General features: G+C 47.3%; 1 protein-coding gene across 1 annotated transcript; it reads right to left on the reverse strand.

The window, feature by feature from the left end:
• Window positions 1-3: 3 nt before the first annotated feature.
• OGFRL1 (opioid growth factor receptor like 1) lies at window positions 4-11,115 on the reverse strand (the record flags this gene model as incomplete). The annotated part of the gene is made up of 7 exons (XM_054162441.1): window positions 10,849-11,115; window positions 8,777-8,863; window positions 7,209-7,290; window positions 2,564-2,642; window positions 2,406-2,472; window positions 2,114-2,259; window positions 4-574 (listed from the first exon to the last, which is right to left on the reverse strand). Coding segments are annotated over exons 1-7 (1,299 nt in total), but the record flags the coding sequence as incomplete, so codon positions are not given.
• Window positions 11,116-18,548: the final 7,433 nt, after the last annotated feature.

Genomic DNA, 18,548 nt, shown 5'->3' on the forward strand with positions numbered 1-18,548 from the left:
AGCGTCCTCCTTTCTGTTTGAATCTGAATCGTGAGTTTCCTCTGATTTGGAATGCTGACCGCTATCAGCATCACCGTTCTTTTCACTGCTGTTCTGCCTAACAGCATCACAGCTCAGTTCTTGTTCATCCTGGTAATTTTCTTCCCCCTTTTTTGTGAGTTCCACCTTTCTTTCTTCAGTTGGTTTCCCAGCTGAGTTTCCACTTGCTGAAGTATTCTTAGGCTCTTTTGGTTTCTTATGCTTAGAAACGTAACTGTTGTGAATAGAAACTGGGGATGCTGGCTTTTTATTTGCTTTGTTTCCCTCTGATTTCTGTTTTCTTGGGGGTCCCCAGATGAAATGCTCTGGAGGGGTGTAGTGCTGCTGGGCAAATCTCAGGAGTTTCCTCCTTTCTCGTCGGTCTCTAATAGTATACACAAAGTATTCCAGAGCACTTTGCTTGATGTTGGGAATGGTATCTTCCACAAGAGCTTCATGAAGAATAAATTTTACCAGGGGAGATTTAAAACTCTCATATCCAAGCTCACCAAGACTTTTCAGAATTCGAGTGATTCTCAAGTAATTGTGTTGAGACCTTTGGAAGGAAAGGATGAAAAATTCCATTGAATCAGAAAAAAACCCAACCAAACAACAAAACCAAACCAACCCTTACAGATACAGAACTGGAACTGCAAATTCTCACTCCTTTTTATCGCTCGAGGTGTATACTTCAGGCTTCCCGTCCTTTGATTTCTCAGAGCTGCTGTAGCTTGCTAGCAACTCCTCTGCTAGGATGTTGTAAGTGAAAATTTGTGTCTGTAAAATGAAATGAGGGAATAGGCTGAAAAAAAAAAAAAAAAAAGAAACCTAAAGCGTGTACTGATTGTGATTCCTTCTGCTGTCTGTTTTCTCTGAAGAAAAAAACCCCATCATTTTATAAAGCGTGGGTCAGCGGTGGTAATACGGCTACAGAACAGGATTCCTTGCACTTAAGCTACACAAAGCTGGATCTCCAGTCTAGATTAAACTACCTCTACTTCCGATGCACTGTTGGGAGAGAAAGAGGCACCTCTGGAAAGCAAGTCCCACCATCGCAAGAAGTGTCTAAGACAAATTAACTGTCTTTTGGAAGTGCTTGTGAAGAGCTCTCATTCATAAAGTATACCTCAGTAAACAGTAAACCTTAAATGTCTCAATTCTTCATGCCTAAAATTAAGTAAAGAGTCCAATTCCTGACTTAAAACTATGTAGCTGCTCACTGGTGAGAATACAGGAATTAAGAGAGTAAAAATGTGCAGTGACAGAAAAAACCCTGAGTAATAAACCCCTGTTTTATCTGTGGCCTGAGTCTGAGCCCACACTCGTAGTGGCTCACATAATATTTAAGTCAAATTAGTAACAAATTATTCACTCAAAATTATGCCTCAGCAATTCTATCCACAAGCTTTCAATTGGACAGGAGAACAAAATACTGCAAGAAAACAATCTTCATCTCAAAGGTCAGAGGTATTAGGAAAGGGATCAAAATATCTGAAAAGAGATTTTGATACAGTTAATTTGCACGGGACAAACCATAATTGAAAACCAACAGATTTAATGGGTTGAAAGCTGAGCTAAAGTTTGACTTACTTAGTGCATGTCTGAATCTCACCAGTTAAGTAGTGCAATTGAAAAATATTCAATACCTATTTTATGTTTTGAGGAGGGAGGGAAAACCTTGTTAATTTAACTCCCATACAGGGGTGGAGAACTGGATTTTTCTCAAAAAGAAATATGATTACAAATACAAAAGCCACTTGTCCTCTCCAACTGAGCAGCAGCACTTCGGTATCAGGTGAAAATGTGTTCGGCAGCATGACAAACAAATTAATTAGGCTCTGTCATCTTCTTCTGCACCATCTGAAATTGTATTTTTAGGGAATTCAGTGATGGCAGACTGGTAAAGGGTGAGAAGCACAACAGATGAAAGGGAAAGGAGGAACATAACACTTACAGACACAAACAAGGCATTGACTATTTCTTTTTCTCCTTTGCCTGACAAAGTTTGGAAGATTTATTTTCCTCTTCTCTAGGGAAAAATTGCTGAAGAGAGTCTATGGCAGTTCTGGAGAGTGGGGTACATGTCATGACTTACTCATTCAAATGTTGAAATCTTTCTTGCCAGTTAGCAGCTCGTGCTACGTTTCCACTTTTATCAATTAGTTTGATTCCAAAAAACTCCAACATCATTTTGTAAGCCAAAAGAAATCTTCTAATTGCTTCCTTTGTTTTCTTGAATTCCTAATAAACCAAAGAATACATGTGAAATTCAAAGTGGCACTAAAGCCAGTACACTTATGCATTGTATCACACAACTCTACATAACAAACAAGCAATTATGTATTAAAATTAATGTGCTGGTTTGCATTGAGCTCAGTTTGTATTACCTCAATTTCATAGGTAGTTAATTCTTTAGCATAGAAGTTCAGACCTTGTTCCCTCAGTGGAAAAAGCCTGTTAAAAGAAAAGCATGTTATGACTCATGGTGCATGAACCCTTAACCAAATTAATGCTTGAAATCAGAAATAGGTAATAAGTAACCAACCACTGGATGTAAGTGTGGTTATGCTCCAGTTTTTCATAGTCTCCTTTCCATTTATTTAAGACTTCTTCAATATAAACCCCTGCAGAAAAATAATTTGACAGCTGTTAGGTAGCCATCAGCTACACACAGTACACAGTGATAGAAGGCTTTCATTCTTTCACAGACTAAGTGAAATAAGGTCTATTACACCCATAAATAAATTAATTTTAACTTAAAATAAACCTGGTTACTACAACTTTGTTAAGAAGAGATTTATCAAATTTCATTATAACAAAACCAAGTGACGACTTATAGAATAGAATGGTTTGGGTGGGAAGGGACCTTGAAAATCATCCATTTCCAACCCCTCCGCCACAGGCAGGGACACCTCCCACTAGCCCAGGTTGCTCAAGGCCTCATCCAGCCTGATCCTGATACGCTTCCACGGTGGGAGGCATCCACAGCTCCCCCTGTTCCAGTGTCTCACCACCCTCACTGTACACAGTTTCTTTCTAATATCCAAACCTAATCTGCCCTCCTCAAGATTAAAGGCATTGCCCCTGGTCCTATCACCACGAGCCCTTGTAAAAGGTCCCTCCCCAGATTTCTCGTAGGTCCCTTACTTGAGTTACTTACCAGCAGAGGGTATGTGTAAAACAGATTCTCCAAAAGTTCTCACATCCTAGATCATTTTATTGCATTGCCTTTCATTAACAAACCACTTACACAGAAGATTGTATCATGAATTGCCTGTTATTGCTTTGACGGAAGCCTGCATATATACACAAATAAATAACTACATCTATAAACTCCTAATTGTAATAAATTCCTGGTGAGACAATGGAACGGGTTGCTCAGAGAGGTCATGGATGCTCCCTCCCTGGAAGTGTTCAAAGCCAGGCTGGATGAGGCCTTGAGCACCCTGGTCTAGTGGCCATGGCAGAGGGGTTGGAACTGGATGATTTTTAAAGTCCCTTGCATCCCAACCCATTCTGTGAATCTATGAACCTTGAAATGTGGGTTGGAACCAGATGATCTTCAAGGTCTTTTCCAGCCCAAAACATGATTCTATGAAAAAAATACTCTAAGCAGAAAAAAGACTCAACTCTTAAGAGATCTCCCATTCCAAGAAGGAGTCTCTCCAGCTGCAAATAACATTACAATTGGGAAATCTTCCTCAGTGAGCTCTGCCCAAGAGTCTTGCTGCCATTGCTATGAGTTTGACATTGTTTTTTTCAGGTTACGCTCAATAAATGAGAATTTCAGCTTTTAGTGGTCTCCGAACAGTTGTGGAGTTCAGCGACCTCCTCTTGCAGAGAGACAGGCATAAAAAAACAGAGGACAAAGCACATCTAAAAAGCAACAAATCATTCTTCACACCAAAACCGTGCTCGTGATACTCAAGTCATGAGCCAAGGCCCTTGGCTGCACAGAGAGTACATAAAAGGATGTTCCCTGTTCCAAACTCTCTGCGGCCTCTTTCCATGAATGAAATCCGTCTGTTTCTACCCTGAAACCAACAAGAGTTTTACCTTTGCCACACAGCCCCTCCCAGAGTCAGATAGCAAGGGAGTGGCCTAAAAAGCCTGAAGGACCAGGTAGATAGTCTCCTATTATGCACCTGAAACCTCCCTCCCCTCGCCTCCCAGTGACAGTTTCCACTTGGGTCTCAGTGAATACATTGGACACTTTTCTTCAAGACATGGAGAAAGCAGTCAGCCAAAGCTGCTGCTAATAACATGCAGCTTTCAGTGTAGGCAAGGCTGGAAAAGGACCTTGCAAAGAGGACCTCCTGCCATCCTCATCACATTGCATCCACCCTATGTATTTCAAATATTGGAAAACTTGCTGCTCAGTTCCAGGACAGAGACGGACCAGAGCTGAATCAGAACCAAAAGCTTAACCTGTAGGTCATGGCAATTAAACTTCAGCTCCAGTACTGCACTAGGAATGTTTTTTTAATAACATTCCCCGGTAATTCAGGCCCTACCATCATAGCTTAGACTACTCCTACAGACTCTCACAGACCCACAGACCTAGGCCAAGGTGGTGGCTACTCTTCCCATTCTCATCAAAAACTTCTGCATAACCAGAGCTCACAGCCATCAGCACTTTAGCCTCCATGGCCTGTCAGCTACCTTTGACACTACCAACTGGGGTTTTCTCCTAAAATATTAAGAGAAATTTTATTCTTTACAAATTTTAGGAGAAACCCTCCTCTAACCTCCATGACTATCTCTTCTTGTAGCTAATCCTCTTGAATTGCTCCTTCATACCGTAGGTTAAAGCATGCCCCCTCCCCAAACTTTTCTGGCTTTCAGTTTCAGGTTCATGTGGTCCCCAGGTTCCCATGGACTCCTCTGCTCTTGTGAGACCCCACCTTGACTACTGTGTCCAGTTCTGGTGTCCCCACCATAAGAAGGCCACAAAGCTGTTGGAGAAGGCCACAAAAATAATCCAAGGGCTGCTGCTACAAGGACAGACTGAGGAAACCAGGGGGTGTTCTGCCTGGAAAAGACTCCAGGAGACCTCACAGCTGCTTTCCAATACCTGAAGGGATCCTCCAGGAAGGCTGCAGAGGGACTTTTCCTGAGGGTGTCCAGAGACAGGACAAAGGGACTGATTTGGAGCTGAGGGGGAGCAGGGTTAGACTGGATGTGAGGAAGAAGTTCTTCAGTAAGAGGGTGGTGAGACTCTGGAACAGGCTACCCAGGGAGGATGTGGATGTGATCTCCCTGGGCAGTGTTCAAGGCCAGGTTGGATGAGGCCTTGGGCAACCAAGTCAAGTTGAGAGGTGTCCCTGCCCATGGCAGGAGGGTTGGAGTAGATGACCTCTGAGGTCTTCCTCCTGTCAAGCGACGAACAGTATCTGCCTGTGGATATCCGGATGAAGCTCCAGATATTTAAAACCAGGATCTTGTCATTCCTCCACATACCCTGACTCATTTTCTCGTGTGGACACCATTGCTATCTCACCTATGAGTAGCTCTCATCTTCAACCTTCCCATTCAGACCCTTTCCATCCTTCTGTTTCATGCTCCTTCCCATCCAGCTTCCCATCAGAACTGTAACATTTTGCAACTCAATATCCCTTCTCCTGACCCTGAAAAGCACCCTCTTATCCTGCATACACCTACCCTGAATGATGCTGGTAAGATCACAACCACAGCTTTTTCTATTGCCTCTTTTTTGCTTGGCCTTCTTCCCCTGCGAAGCTCTTTTCTGTAACATCAAATAAAACCGATAAACCTTCACTTCCAAAGCCCTTTGTGACCTCTACCTTCCTACTTTATCAAAGCCATTTGTTGCTGTGAGATGCTGTCTCTGACAGGCTCCTGCCTCAATGGCAGCCTCCATGTTTCACTACTTCTGTACTCCAAAGTGCACTTTGGTATTTCCTCCCAAACTGCTTTTGAGCAAATTCCTTCCAAGTAACCTCCTCACTGTTCTTTTGACCTCTCCAAAGCTTACTTTTGGCCTGCAATATTTTTTTTTTAGTTTTTTTTCCCCAATGGCTCATGTGCCAAGACTGCTGTCTATCATTCTAGCCAAGACCATTTTATTGTCTCCTTCTGCTACCCCATCTGTCTGCTAGCCTTCTGTCTCTCACACCTCGTCTGCAAACCCTCTAGAGCAGGATTTGCCATCTTTCATCCTGTGTTGGTGCACAGCACTGCATATGAGGTTCCTGCTGCACTACCAGAACCAACGGGGACTCAGAAATTGATACTGTAATAACCTCACACACCGTAGTTACAACACGTTCCTTTTCCCTTATACAGCTCTAGGCACAACACCCTGATCCCTGCCACTCCAAGCAGCCAGAGTTTGTCCAGCAGACTGGCACAAGTTTACCTTTGTTTTATAAAAGGCATTGTAAAGCAGTAGTACGAACAACACCCTGTACTGCATCCTGCTGAGAATGCATGGGGAAAGCATCACCTTCCTGGAGCAAAAAGAGAACCATGATTTAAGCACAACCTGCTTCTGTGTTACCAACATGCTACTCCAGCATGGAGGTTCAAGTCATAGAATTCATAGATTCACAGAATGGTCTGTGTTCGAAGGGACCCTGAAGATCATCCAGTTCCAACCCCCCCCTGCCATGGGGAGGGACACCTCCCACCAGCCCAGGCTACTCAAGGCCTCATCCATCCTGGCCCTGAACATCTCCAGGGAGGAGGCATCCACAGCTTCCCTGAGCAACCTGTTCCAGTGTCTCACCATCCTCACTGTAATGAATTTATTCTTAAAATCCAGTCTAAATCTCCCCTCTTCCAGCTTAAAGCCATTGCCCTTTGTCCTATCACTCCCAGCCCTTGTCAAAAGTTCCTCCCCAGCTTTCCTGTAGCCCCTTCAGGTAGTGGAAGGGTGTTCTGATGTCTCCCTGGAGCCTTCTCTTCTCCAAGCTGAACAGCCCCAACTCTCTTAGCCTGTCCCCACAGGGGAGGTGCTCCAGCCCTCTGATGATCTTCACGGCCTCCTCTGGACCCTCTCCAACAGTTCAATGCCCTTCTCGTGCTGAGGGCATCCGAACTGGACACAGCATCAATATCTGTACCTTAACATCTTTAATTTGTCAGCAGTGTAACTATCACCAGTTTCCTTTTGCTTCTCTTGTCTGTGAGCATTCTGTGATCTCTGTGACAGCCACAGCACTACTCACCGTCAGGTTTAAATGGGATTTTGTTTTTGTAAAAGCGGAGGTTGCACAAATCATTTTGATAGCGAAGGTCTTTAAAGTTCTGCTGAAAGAAAGGAAAGAGGAACATTATCAGTTTACAACAAAACTATTAGAGACTATCCAGAAAGCAATATTGTGCTCCTTGTTAAACTGAGGAGAGAAAAATGTCAGGAGTTTTAGGAACCACAAGGTTTTATTCATACACTTAAAGACTCAGTTTAAAGATCTGCAATTTCCTTATGGCTGATACCTTGTGCTACCAAGGCAGAGGTTAGAGGAGTAAACACAGAGGAGAAGCTGGACACGATCAGGCAGTACGAGCTTGTTGCCAAAAAGGCCAATTGTATCCCAGGCTGCATCAAAAGTTGTGTTGCCAGCAGATCCAGAGAGATGATTCTACCGCTTTGCTCTGATGAGACCTCACCTGGAGTACTCTGTACAGGTCCGGTGCCGTCAGCACAGGAAGGACATGAAGCTGATCAAGCAGGTCCAGAGAGGACCATGAGAATGACCAGGGGGTTTAAGCAACTCTGCTATACGGACAGGCTGAGGGAGCTGAGCGTGATCAGCCTGAAGAAGACGAGGCTCCAGGGAGACCTAACAGCAGCCTGCCAGGAGGGGGGGCCTACTGGAAAGCTGCAGAGAGACTGTTTGCAAAGGCCTGCAGGGACAAGATCACAGTATCACAGTATCACAGTATAACCAAGGCTGGAAGAGACCCCGAGGATCATCGAGTCCAACCTGTCACCACAGACCTCACGACTAGACCATGGCAACAAGTGCCACGTCCAGTCTCCTCTTGAACACCTCCAGGGACGGTGACTCCACCACCTCCCTGGGCAGCACACTCCAATGACGAACGACTCGCTCGGTGAAGAACTTTCTCCTCACCTCGAGTCTAAACCTCCCCTGGAGCAGCTTCAGACTGTGTCCCCTTGTTCTGGTGCTGGCTGCCTGGGAGAAGAGACCAACCCCTTCCTGGCTCCAACCACCTTTCAGGTAGTTGTAGAGGGCAATGAGGTCACCCCCGAGCCTTCTCTTTCTCCAGGCTAAACAATCCCAGCTCCCTCAGCCTCTCCTCACAGGGCTGTGCTCAAGGCCTCTCCCCAGCCTTGTTGCCCTTCTCTGGACATGTTCAAGTGTCTCGATGTCCTTCTTAAACTGAGGGGCCCAGAACTGGACACAGTACTCAAGGTAGGTTTGAATGCCTCCAGAAATGGAGACTCCACAACCTCTCCAGACACCCTGTTCCAGTGCTCTGCCACTCTCAAAATGAAGATTTGTTTCCTTCTCCAAACTCCGTAATCTATCCTTGTCGATGTTCAAGGCACAAGCCTTTTTCTGGCTTCCTCCTGTCGCTCTCAGGCTTTCCCATCTCACGTGTTTGCACATACACCTGGGATAAAAAGACGCTGCGCTACTTTCGCTCCTCTCCCGCTGTGTCAGCTTTTTTATTCTTCTTTATTAAGCATCAGAAAAGGTTAGGAACAGGTGAGTTCTGTGCTGCCTTCTACTAAAAAAGGCTGTTTTAAACCATAGAATACTCTTACTGGATACTGATGTCGGTACTTGTATAAATCTCTGGCTGCATAGAAGCTTCTCTTTGGCTTGGCTGTCAGCTCAGTTCCATCACCGCTCTGAAACAGTGAGAAAGCAGAAAATAACCATCCACAAACACACCCCAGAGCAAATTTGTGTAACGCTAGTTATTTATCATGATGGATTTCAGCAATGTAAAGACACACAGCTGCACGTATGTGCCTACTGTGTCGTAGAATCGTAGAATGGGTTGGGTTGGAAGGGACCTTGGAGGTCACCTAGTTCCAACCCACCCTGGTATTAGCAGAGATGCCTTCCACTAGACCAGATTGCTCAAGGCCTCATCCAACCTGGTCAGACACTGAAAACCTCTGTGTGAATACTTAACACCACATACTTTAAATCTACATTAAAAAATAAAACAAAACACAAAAGCATGACTGTGAAATGTCCTTCTAGTGGATTTAAATCAACAGGTTGATTGGAATTTCTAAATGCAAGGCTTCAAAGTGCTAGCACAAGATTAAATAAATACCTGGACATGGAAATGCAAAGACATTACTCATTCTGAACAGGAAATCGTATTATTTGCAAAGACTATTTGTCATGTGTGCACAGATTTAATTGCTATCGTCGTATCCTGTTGGAGAAAGCGAATAGTCATGGACAAGCCAAAATGCAGTCGTAACACCTTCCTGAAACATTTTCCACTGTTTCTCAGAACTGAATTTTAAAGCCCAGTAAGAAGAACCACTAAACCCTAGAACAAAAAACCTGTCATAGAACATACACATCTACAAGACCTTGTCCTGGCCCCCTGCTGTTGAGAAGCTGTGACCTAAAACAGAGCCCATGAAACTGAGTGGAAATACTCCCATGACTTCAGAGAGCACTTGTAAAAGCCACACGCACTGAAGAATAACTGAAAATTAAGCACAAGTGTGCAGAGCGTTCAACTTGCCAGCAACAACTTAATTTTCTTTGTCGTTTCTTTATGACCATACTGCAACAGGTAGGCTTGTATCACTCGATCTCAACATGTTATTCTCTACACTAAAGACCAAATGAGGGGGAAAACCCCCCAAAAAAGATAAAAAGATTCACTGCTTCACTCCTTGCTGTGCACATGCAATAGGTTAACATCAAGCCTAGAAAAGGGAAGCTTCCTGTGGCTGCCCTGGACATTTGCCTTTACTGTTGCTTATCGGCTGCCCACTAAGGACAAACACAGGTTTGTTTCCACTTTTGCCTCTGCAAGCGCAGCTTTGACCACACCTCCAGGCTAAACATGGTCACCTGAACCCCGAGACACTCAGTTAGCAGGCATCAGGACCCCACTGCACCAGGCAGAAAAGGGTGAAATGCTCACGCTCATTGAATTTTGCACAATTTATTAACCAAATATAAATACAATACATATAGCAGGATAAAAAAACCCAGACCAAACTGGCCCACTCTTCATTTAAGTCTAACCTCAATGAAATTATTGCCAAAGCAGCCTCAGGCTTCTTTAGGCTTGGCATTGTCAACAGTTCCTTAAATGACAGAAAAGCTGCTCTGAGAGATCCTCACCTCGCACCAGCTGAGGAGTGACCAACCCATTGCCACTTACGATCCAACATTCCGATTTGTAACCCATTTAATTTAGAGACCAAGTTCAAGCCTACATCTAATTCAAAGCAGAACCTTGCCTAGAAACAGCGGCAGCTGGACTGACCACGACTTCCAGGCCTCGATCTTCTCCCCCGAGCAGGCTGCCATAATGATGATGGAGGGTACACAAAACCCGGCTCATCGCTACTCCAGACGCAGAGCTGGTTTACCACAAGCCGCTCCACGCCGCGGGGCCTCATCCGCCCGCGCCCGTGCTCCGGCCTCCCAGTGCTGCAGAGCCGGGAGGGCGTGGGGCTGTCCCGGCCCCGGGGCGGGGGTACTCGGCTCCATTCCGTCTGCTTCCCCGGCATCAGGGAGCGCGCCAGGGTGTCCCGGGCCAGCGCCAAGCCCCGGCCGGCCCCACCGCAGCACGGCCGCCGAGGCTGCGGGCAGAGGAAGACCGGGGGAGCGCCCGGCGCTGCGGGGGTACCTGCTCGGGGTCGGGGTCCTCCTCAGGCCGCTCCACTTCCTCCGGCGGCGGGGACGGCGGCAGCGGGAGCTCCTGGGGCCGGCAGTCCGTGGCCGGCTCTTCCCCGCCTCTCGCGGCGCTGCACGCCTCCTCCTGCCGCCGCGGCTCTCCGCCGGGCTCCGCCGCCGCCTCCTCCTCCTCGGGCTCCGAGTCGGTCTCCCAGGTGGAGTCGCAGTCCTCCACCGTGGTGGGCTCCTTGAAGCTGACCCCGCTCAGCAGGCTGCCCATCGGGCAGGGCAGGACCGGGCCAGGCCGGGCCGGGCCGGGCCGAGCCCGCCGCCGCGCCGCCCGGAGGCCGCGGAGGCCGAAGGCTGTCAGCGGCCGCGGGCAGCCTGCGGCTGCGGCATGGCGTGGTGGCGGCGGTCGGGGCTGCTCCCCCCCAGCCCGGCCCCAGCCCACAGAGACTCGCAGGGCGGAGCTAGAGGTTTCGGGACCTCCAGAGGCGATACACACACGCACGCCCGGTCCCCCGCCCGCTCCACGTGTGCTGCGCGCCGGAGGCGAGCGCCGACGGCACCGAGCCGGCGGAGCCGGGCGGGATGGCACAGAGCCCCCGCCCTGGGCACGGCTGAGCTGGCTGCGGGACCCAGCGCCGCTGGCGAGCGGAGCCGTGGCGCTGGGGACGCCCTGGGGAAAGCTGTGCTCCGCGAGATTGCGGAAGGGTCCCCTCCGAGCGGGTGCAGCCCTAGGCGGGTTCGGCTCTTGGCGGAGAGCTCGGTGTCCCTTAGAATCACCAGAAAAGCGAGTATCTAGAGGAGTGGCTGATGCAGTCGGGTACCGGCACTGGTTACCAACTAGACATGGGAAGGGTTGTGGTGAGGTGGACGTCAAAGAACAGGCTGCCCAGAGAAGCTGTGGAGTCTCCTCTGGAAACTTTACAACCCCCCCTGGAAACTTTACAAACCCCCCTGGATATGTTCCTATGCAACCACCTCTAGGTGATCCTGCTTTGGCAGGGGAGTTGGACTACGTGATCTTCAGAGGCCCTTTCCAACCCCTACCATTCTGTGGCTCTTTGAATATAAAGGAGACCAGAATGGAGAGGACAGTAGTGTAGTACCCAGCCAGTTTCAGCTGCTTGTAAAGGCCCTGAGAGTTGGTGGATAAAAATCGTAGAATCATTAAGGTTGGAAAAGACCTTAAGTAGTTGGACATGATGATCTTAGGGGGGTTTCCCAATCTTAATGATTCTATGACCTCTACGATCATCAAGTCCGACAGTCAAGCCAACACCACTGTGACCACTAATCCATGTCCTGAAGTGCCAGGGCCACATGTTTTTTGAACACCTCCAAGGACAGTGACTCCACCACGTCCCTGGGCAGCCTGTTCCAATCCCTGACCACTCTTTCAGTAGGTAATTTTTTCCTAGTGTCTTTTCTAAACCTCCCCCAGTGCTACTTGAGGCCACTTTGTCTTGGCTGTATTTGAGTTCTGATTCTAAATATTTCCCTACATTTGATGCAGAATGGATCTCTCAAAAAACTTTTGTGGTTTTTTTTTTTCTTTTCTTTGCTTGTTTCATGAGGATGTGGTTTTATAAGGACTTAAAATGGGAAGCCACATCACTTTCTGGACGCTCCTGCAGCATGTATGTTAGGGTGATAATGACAATTGTATTTAAAATTAAATAGGAGGTAATTGTTGCACCTCATTATCTTGGGAAGATGTTTGGAATAGGATAGCAGAGAGGTCAATTAACAACTGTGAAGAGTTTTAGCAACCTTGTATTAAGGTGATAGAATGCTGGGAGGAATTATGCATCCTTAGAGGTTATGAGCAGACTACAAAAGCACTTTGATAAATGGCAGGAGAGGGCAAAAGAAATAACATTAGTCAAAGGAAATGTAGTTGAGATAATGTTAAACACGTCATAGTGGGTACATAAACATGCAAAGACAGATTCTAGGCAAGCAGAAACCAGAAATATCTGGGATTCAGAATCATAGGATCATTAAGGTTGGAAAGACAGAATCACAGAATGCAAAGGTTTGGAAGGGACATTCAGAGATCATCAAGACCAATCCCCCTGCAAAGCAGAATCACCCAGGCCAGGCCACACAGGAACACAAACAGGTGGATTCTGAAGATATCTAGAGAAGGAGACTCCAGAATTTCTCTAGGCAGCCTGCTCCAGACCTCTAAGATCGTCAAGCCCAACCTTCTATCCGACATCTCCATGACCACTAGACCATGTCCCAAAGTGCCACATATACTTGTTTTTTTAACTCCTCCATGGATGGTGATTTCACCACCTCCCTGGGCAGCCTGTTCCAGTGCCTCACCACTATTAATGTGCTTAGACATGGGTCTGATTAGATTTGGACAACAACTGCTGTTTGGTGAAGTGTCCCAAGTCAGACAGGTATGACAGTGTTTGGCATGCAATAGCTGCAGCTGACTTGGTGTTTCTGTGGGACTTGTTACCTTGAGGGCTTATTTTTGAAAGCAAATGGGCATGGTCAATACATATCTGACTATGGTGAATTTTAATTCTTTACTGGCCAGCTAGGATTCCATCTTACATCTTGCTAGCTCTTTTCAATTTATTTTTGGCACCTCATGAGCACTACCTTCTCTCTCCTGCTATATTCTGGAGGAAAGACAGCAAAGGAGAAGTTGCTAACACAATAGCATTTGAAATGGCCCTTTAAAGAGGAGACTCCAAATCATCCCTTTGGTGCAGGGAGGGGATATCTTTTATCTGAAGAAAGGTTGCAGACAACTTGAATTATCCCCCAGAGCTCCAGGGTTTAATTTCCCACTTTCATTTTGCTGAAATGTAAGATACATTTTTCTGTCCAAATTTCTGTCTGTAACTGGGCAGTACACTGGGGAGCTCTGGATGGCTTCCCTTCCCATGGTTCTTACAAGAAAAGCCCAGGAACAGGCAAGGCTTGTTATGTTGCCTTACAACAAAGCACAGCACAGTGGCTTGTCTGCCTCTTCAGCAGAACTTCATCTGCTCAGGCTTTCCCTCTGCATCCAGCGGAACTGAGCAAGGTGAGTTTGTTGATTTCTGTCTACAACAGAGGGTACTTCAGGATGGAGCCAGGCTCTTCTTGGCAATACCCAATGCCAGCACATGGGGCAATGGTGGAAGCTGAGGCATAGAAAGTTCCGTGGAAACAGAAGGAAAAAATTATTTCACTGTGAGGGTGACAGAAGACTGGAACAGGCTGCCCAGGGTGGATGTGGAGTCTCCCTCTCTGGAGATATTCCAACCCCTCCTGGATGTGTTCCTGTGTGACCTGCTCTAGGCGATCCTGCTCTGGCATGGCAGTTGGACTGGATGAGCTTTCAAGGTCCTTTCCAGTCCCTGGCATTCTGTGATTCTGTGAGAGAGGTGATGCTGTTCAAGATCTAATCATCTTTATGACATGAAGCCTGTCGTGTGCAACCTGCTCTAGGTGAACCTGCTCTGGCAGGGGGATCGAACTAGACAATTTCCTAAGATGCTTTCTAGCTCTGACCATTTTGTGATTCTGTGAATGGGGGAAAGAATGAAAGGCAGCTCTGAGTGTGTGCCTGATGCCTGCAGACACACAGTTTTTGTTGCAACCAGTGGGAAAGAAGTCTTGGCTCGGGCTTAGAACCCTGGGCTTCCTGCATCTTACAGCACAAGTACCGTTCTTCCGGGTTTTATTTGCAACTTCGGCAGCTCCAAGCTTGTGCTGAGGGTAATCATAGAATCATTACGTTTGGATAAGATCTTTAAGATCATCAAGTCCAACCACAGCCCAACTACCATGACCACTAACCTATATCCTAAAGCACCACATCTACGTACATCTTGAACACCTCCAGGGATGGCAACTCCCTGGGCAGCCTGTTCCAATGCCTCACCACTCTTTCAGTAAAGAAATTCTTCCTAATAACCAAACTAAACCTCCCCTGGTGCAACTTAAGACCATTTTCTCTCATCATTAGTAACCTGGGAGAAGAGACCAATATCGGCCTCACTCCGGCCTTCTTTCAGGTAGCTGTAGACAGCAATATGGTCTCCCCTCAGCCTTCTCTGCTCCAGACTAATGGGAATCAAATGTTGGCTCAAACTTCTTTGGTGGGTGCTGCAGTCGAAGACCTTGCATCGGAGTATGATCATGCTGGGGAGCCAACCAGTTCCACTGACTACAGCTGTGAGCTTAAGACACTTGTAGGTAACAGGGTAATTAGAAAGTCAGAAGATGAACCTTGCACTACATTAAGGCAACTGTGGGACCAACAAAATGAGCTACTGCCACTCAAAATCTGGGATTTCAGAATGCCTGCTCCACCAGCCCAGGCATGACTTGGCAGCAGCTGCTGCAGGGTTTCTAAATGAGGTTCCTAGTCTGAGGTTTCTACTGTATAACCAGATCATACCATCTAAGAGGTGGGCACCTCTCACAGTGAGAGACGGAGAGGTTTTGTGTGTGCCCATCTAAACTGAAGTAGTCAGCATGGTGCAGCACAGATGTTCCAAAGCTCTGATGCACCTCAAGACCGATGTGATTCATGGGACTCACAGGATCCCCACAAGTGAAAAATGCCCCTGTTAAATGCTCTGTGTTTGTGCAGCTCTGCAGTTTGCTTTTGGGGGACAATGCGAATTTAGAGTAGAATAGAATAGAATAGAAGAATAGACCAGGTTGGAAGAGACCTTCAAGATCATCAAGTCCAACCTGTCGTCCATCACCACCTAATCAACTAAACCATGGCACCAAGCACCCCATCAAGTCTCCTCCTGAACACCTCCAGTGATGGTGACTCCACCACCTCCCTGGGCAGCCCATTCCAATGGGCAATCACTCTCTCTGTGTAGAACTTCCTCCTAACCTCCAGCCTAAACCTCCCCTGGTGCAGCTTGAGACTGTGTCCTCTTGTTCTGGTGCTGGTTGCCTGGGAGAAGAGACCAACCTCTGCCTGTCTACAACCTCCCTTCAGGTAGTTGTAGAGAACAATAAGGTCACCCCTGAGTCTCCTCCTCTCTCTTAAACAAGATACTAGAAAAAGATTCTTTGCAGTGAGGGTGAGGAGACACTGGAACAGGCTGCCCAGGGAAGCCGTGGATGCCTCTTCCCTGGAGGTGTTCAAGGTCAGGTTGGATGAGGCCTTGCGCAAACTAGGCTGGCGAGAGGTGTCCCTACCCACGGCAGGGAGTTGGAACTGGATGATCTTCAAGGTCCCATCCAACCTAAGCAATTCTATGAATGTATGAATTAAGGATCATTTGCAAATGTCTAACAGAATTGAGGATCTCCTCAGCAGTTGATTCCAGTTAGAGGCTGGCACAATGCCAAAGAACACAAGTGGGACAACTGCAGCAGTGACTCTCTGACCACCTGCTTTCCATCCTTTTCCACAGCATGCTTTGCATGTCATCTGCAGAAAACCTCCATGAATGTATATGCTGGGGAAGAAGTTCATCAGGGAAGCCATCTTTAATTAGGTCACTGATGTTCCACAGGCTTTTAGCTTGTGGTTAAGGCAAACACACAGAGGCTGTGATACAAAATGAAGCAAATGAACACAACCAGAAAGCAGAAACCACAACAGTGCTGCCTTCCATTGACTTTTCACAGGGCCAGTGATTTTTACACCCATTTCACAGATGCACAGGATAGTAGGGGTTGCAAGGGACCTCTAGAGATCATCTAGAATCATTGAACTGTCAAGGCTGGAAGAGACAGAATCACAGAACACATCTGGTTGGAAGAGCCCTCCAAACTCACCCAGTCTAACCTTCACCACTAAACCATGTTGCCCAGGGAGGTGGTAGAGGCCCCATCCCTGAAGATATTCAAAGTCAGGCTTGATGGGACTCTGAGCAGCCTGATCAGTTTGGGGATGTCCCTGCTGACTGCAGGGGTGTATGGACTAGATGAAATCTAGATGTCCTTTCCAACCCAGAGCATTCTATCATTTTATGATTATTTGTTTCACTCTTTCCACAGAGCAGCTCCCAGAGGGGATGAGGAAGGTGTAACTGATGCTGTCTCCTTTAAATGGTTCTCCAGAGATCCAAGGGTTGGATACCAGCCCGGGCTCAAGTCCAGTGCTTTCATCACAGGTTTCTCAGGCAAGGCAAAGTGATAAATACCACAGAAAACTGCAGAAGCAGAAAGGAGCCTTTGAGAAGCCCTGGAATTCAACGTGCAGCAAGAAAAGGAGCAAGTAATGGAGGAGCAGGTGAGGGAGGTAGGGGAGCAAATGTGTCACCATCATCATCAGAGGGACTAGCAACAGCAAGTATCAGCCTGCCAAGGAAAGCTAAATGCCTCCCACAGCTATACACCCAGTTTAGCACACTCTCTTGAAAGCTACCATTCTCCTGGAGCCCCCAGGAGCCCCGTGTCAAGTGCCAAAGAGAACTGTGGTGGGGTAACCCTGGCCAGCAGCCAAGCACCCACATAGTTCATGCTTAACTCCTCTGCTCCAGCAGGACAAAGGCAGAAGGTAGGAAGAACAAAACGGAGACACCTCGTGGGCTGAGATAAAGATAGCTCAGCAGGGTAAAAGAAAAAGAAAGGTCTCTCACCACCTGCCATAGGCAGGCTGATGCCCAGCCAGTCTCTGAACACTGGCCACCTAGAAACCACTCACTGTGCCACCTTCTCCCTCTGCAGCACCAGTTTTTGTTGCTGAGCAGGATGTGTCATAGTGGGAAAAATCCCTTTGACCAATTTGTGTCAGCTGTGTTGGCAGTGTGCCCTCCCAACCACTTGTCCACCCCCAGCTTACTTGCTAGGGGACAGAGTGGGAAAAAAGAGACAGGCCTGATGCTGTGCAAGCTCATCAGCGGCCCTTGGGGTGCTACCAGCATTGCCTGAGCCACACATTTACTTGTATTTTTATTTACTGTTTGCAAGGGCAGGTGGCACTAGGACAAGGGGCAATGGTTTGAAACTAGAGCAGGGTAGATTTAGATTAGATGTGAGGAACAAGTTCTGCACCATGAGGGTGGTGGAACTCTGGAACAGGTTGCCCAGGGAGGTGGTTGAGGCCCCATCCCTAGAGATATTCAAAGTGAGGCTGGAGAAGGCTCTGAGCAACCTGATCTAGTGGAGGGGAGACTTTAGAGCTGCATTTCAGTATCTGAAGAGGAAGGCTGGGAAAGGACTTTTAGGAGGGCTTGTAGTGACAGGGAGAGGGGCAATGGCTTGAAACTGGAGCAGGGCACATCTAGACTGGACATTAAGAAGAAGTTTTTCACTATGAGGGTGGTGGAACACTGGAACAGGTTGCCTGGGGTGATGATGGAGGCCACATCCCTAGAGACACTCAAGGTCAGGCTTGATGGGGTTCTGAACAACCTGATCTAGATAGGAATGTCCCTGCTGACTGCAGGGGGGTTGGACTGGATGACCTCTAGAGATTCTTTCCGAAAGAAAGCCCACCAGGTGGGCTGCTATGAATGTTGTGAACTCCATCCCAGGCAGAGCACCGCACCTTGGAGTGCTACTCTCAGTGACCATTACAAGAACCACTTCATGTGATGAGCACCTGCATTGCCTCATGAGCTTGAAGTTCTTCCTCATGCAATGCATTTGCATACCCTCAGGGAAGTTACACAACTCTTTATCCTTTGTGGTGGTTTGGAATTTTCCCACTACATTAACTAAAGCATGACCAGCTCAATTGGAAGCAAATGGAAGCTGTATTTAGAAAACACAAACTAC

The sequence above is a fragment of the Dryobates pubescens genome, chromosome 6 (genome assembly GCF_014839835.1).
Source record: "Dryobates pubescens isolate bDryPub1 chromosome 6, bDryPub1.pri, whole genome shotgun sequence".
NCBI classification, from domain to species: Eukaryota; Metazoa; Chordata; class Aves; order Piciformes; family Picidae; genus Dryobates; species Dryobates pubescens.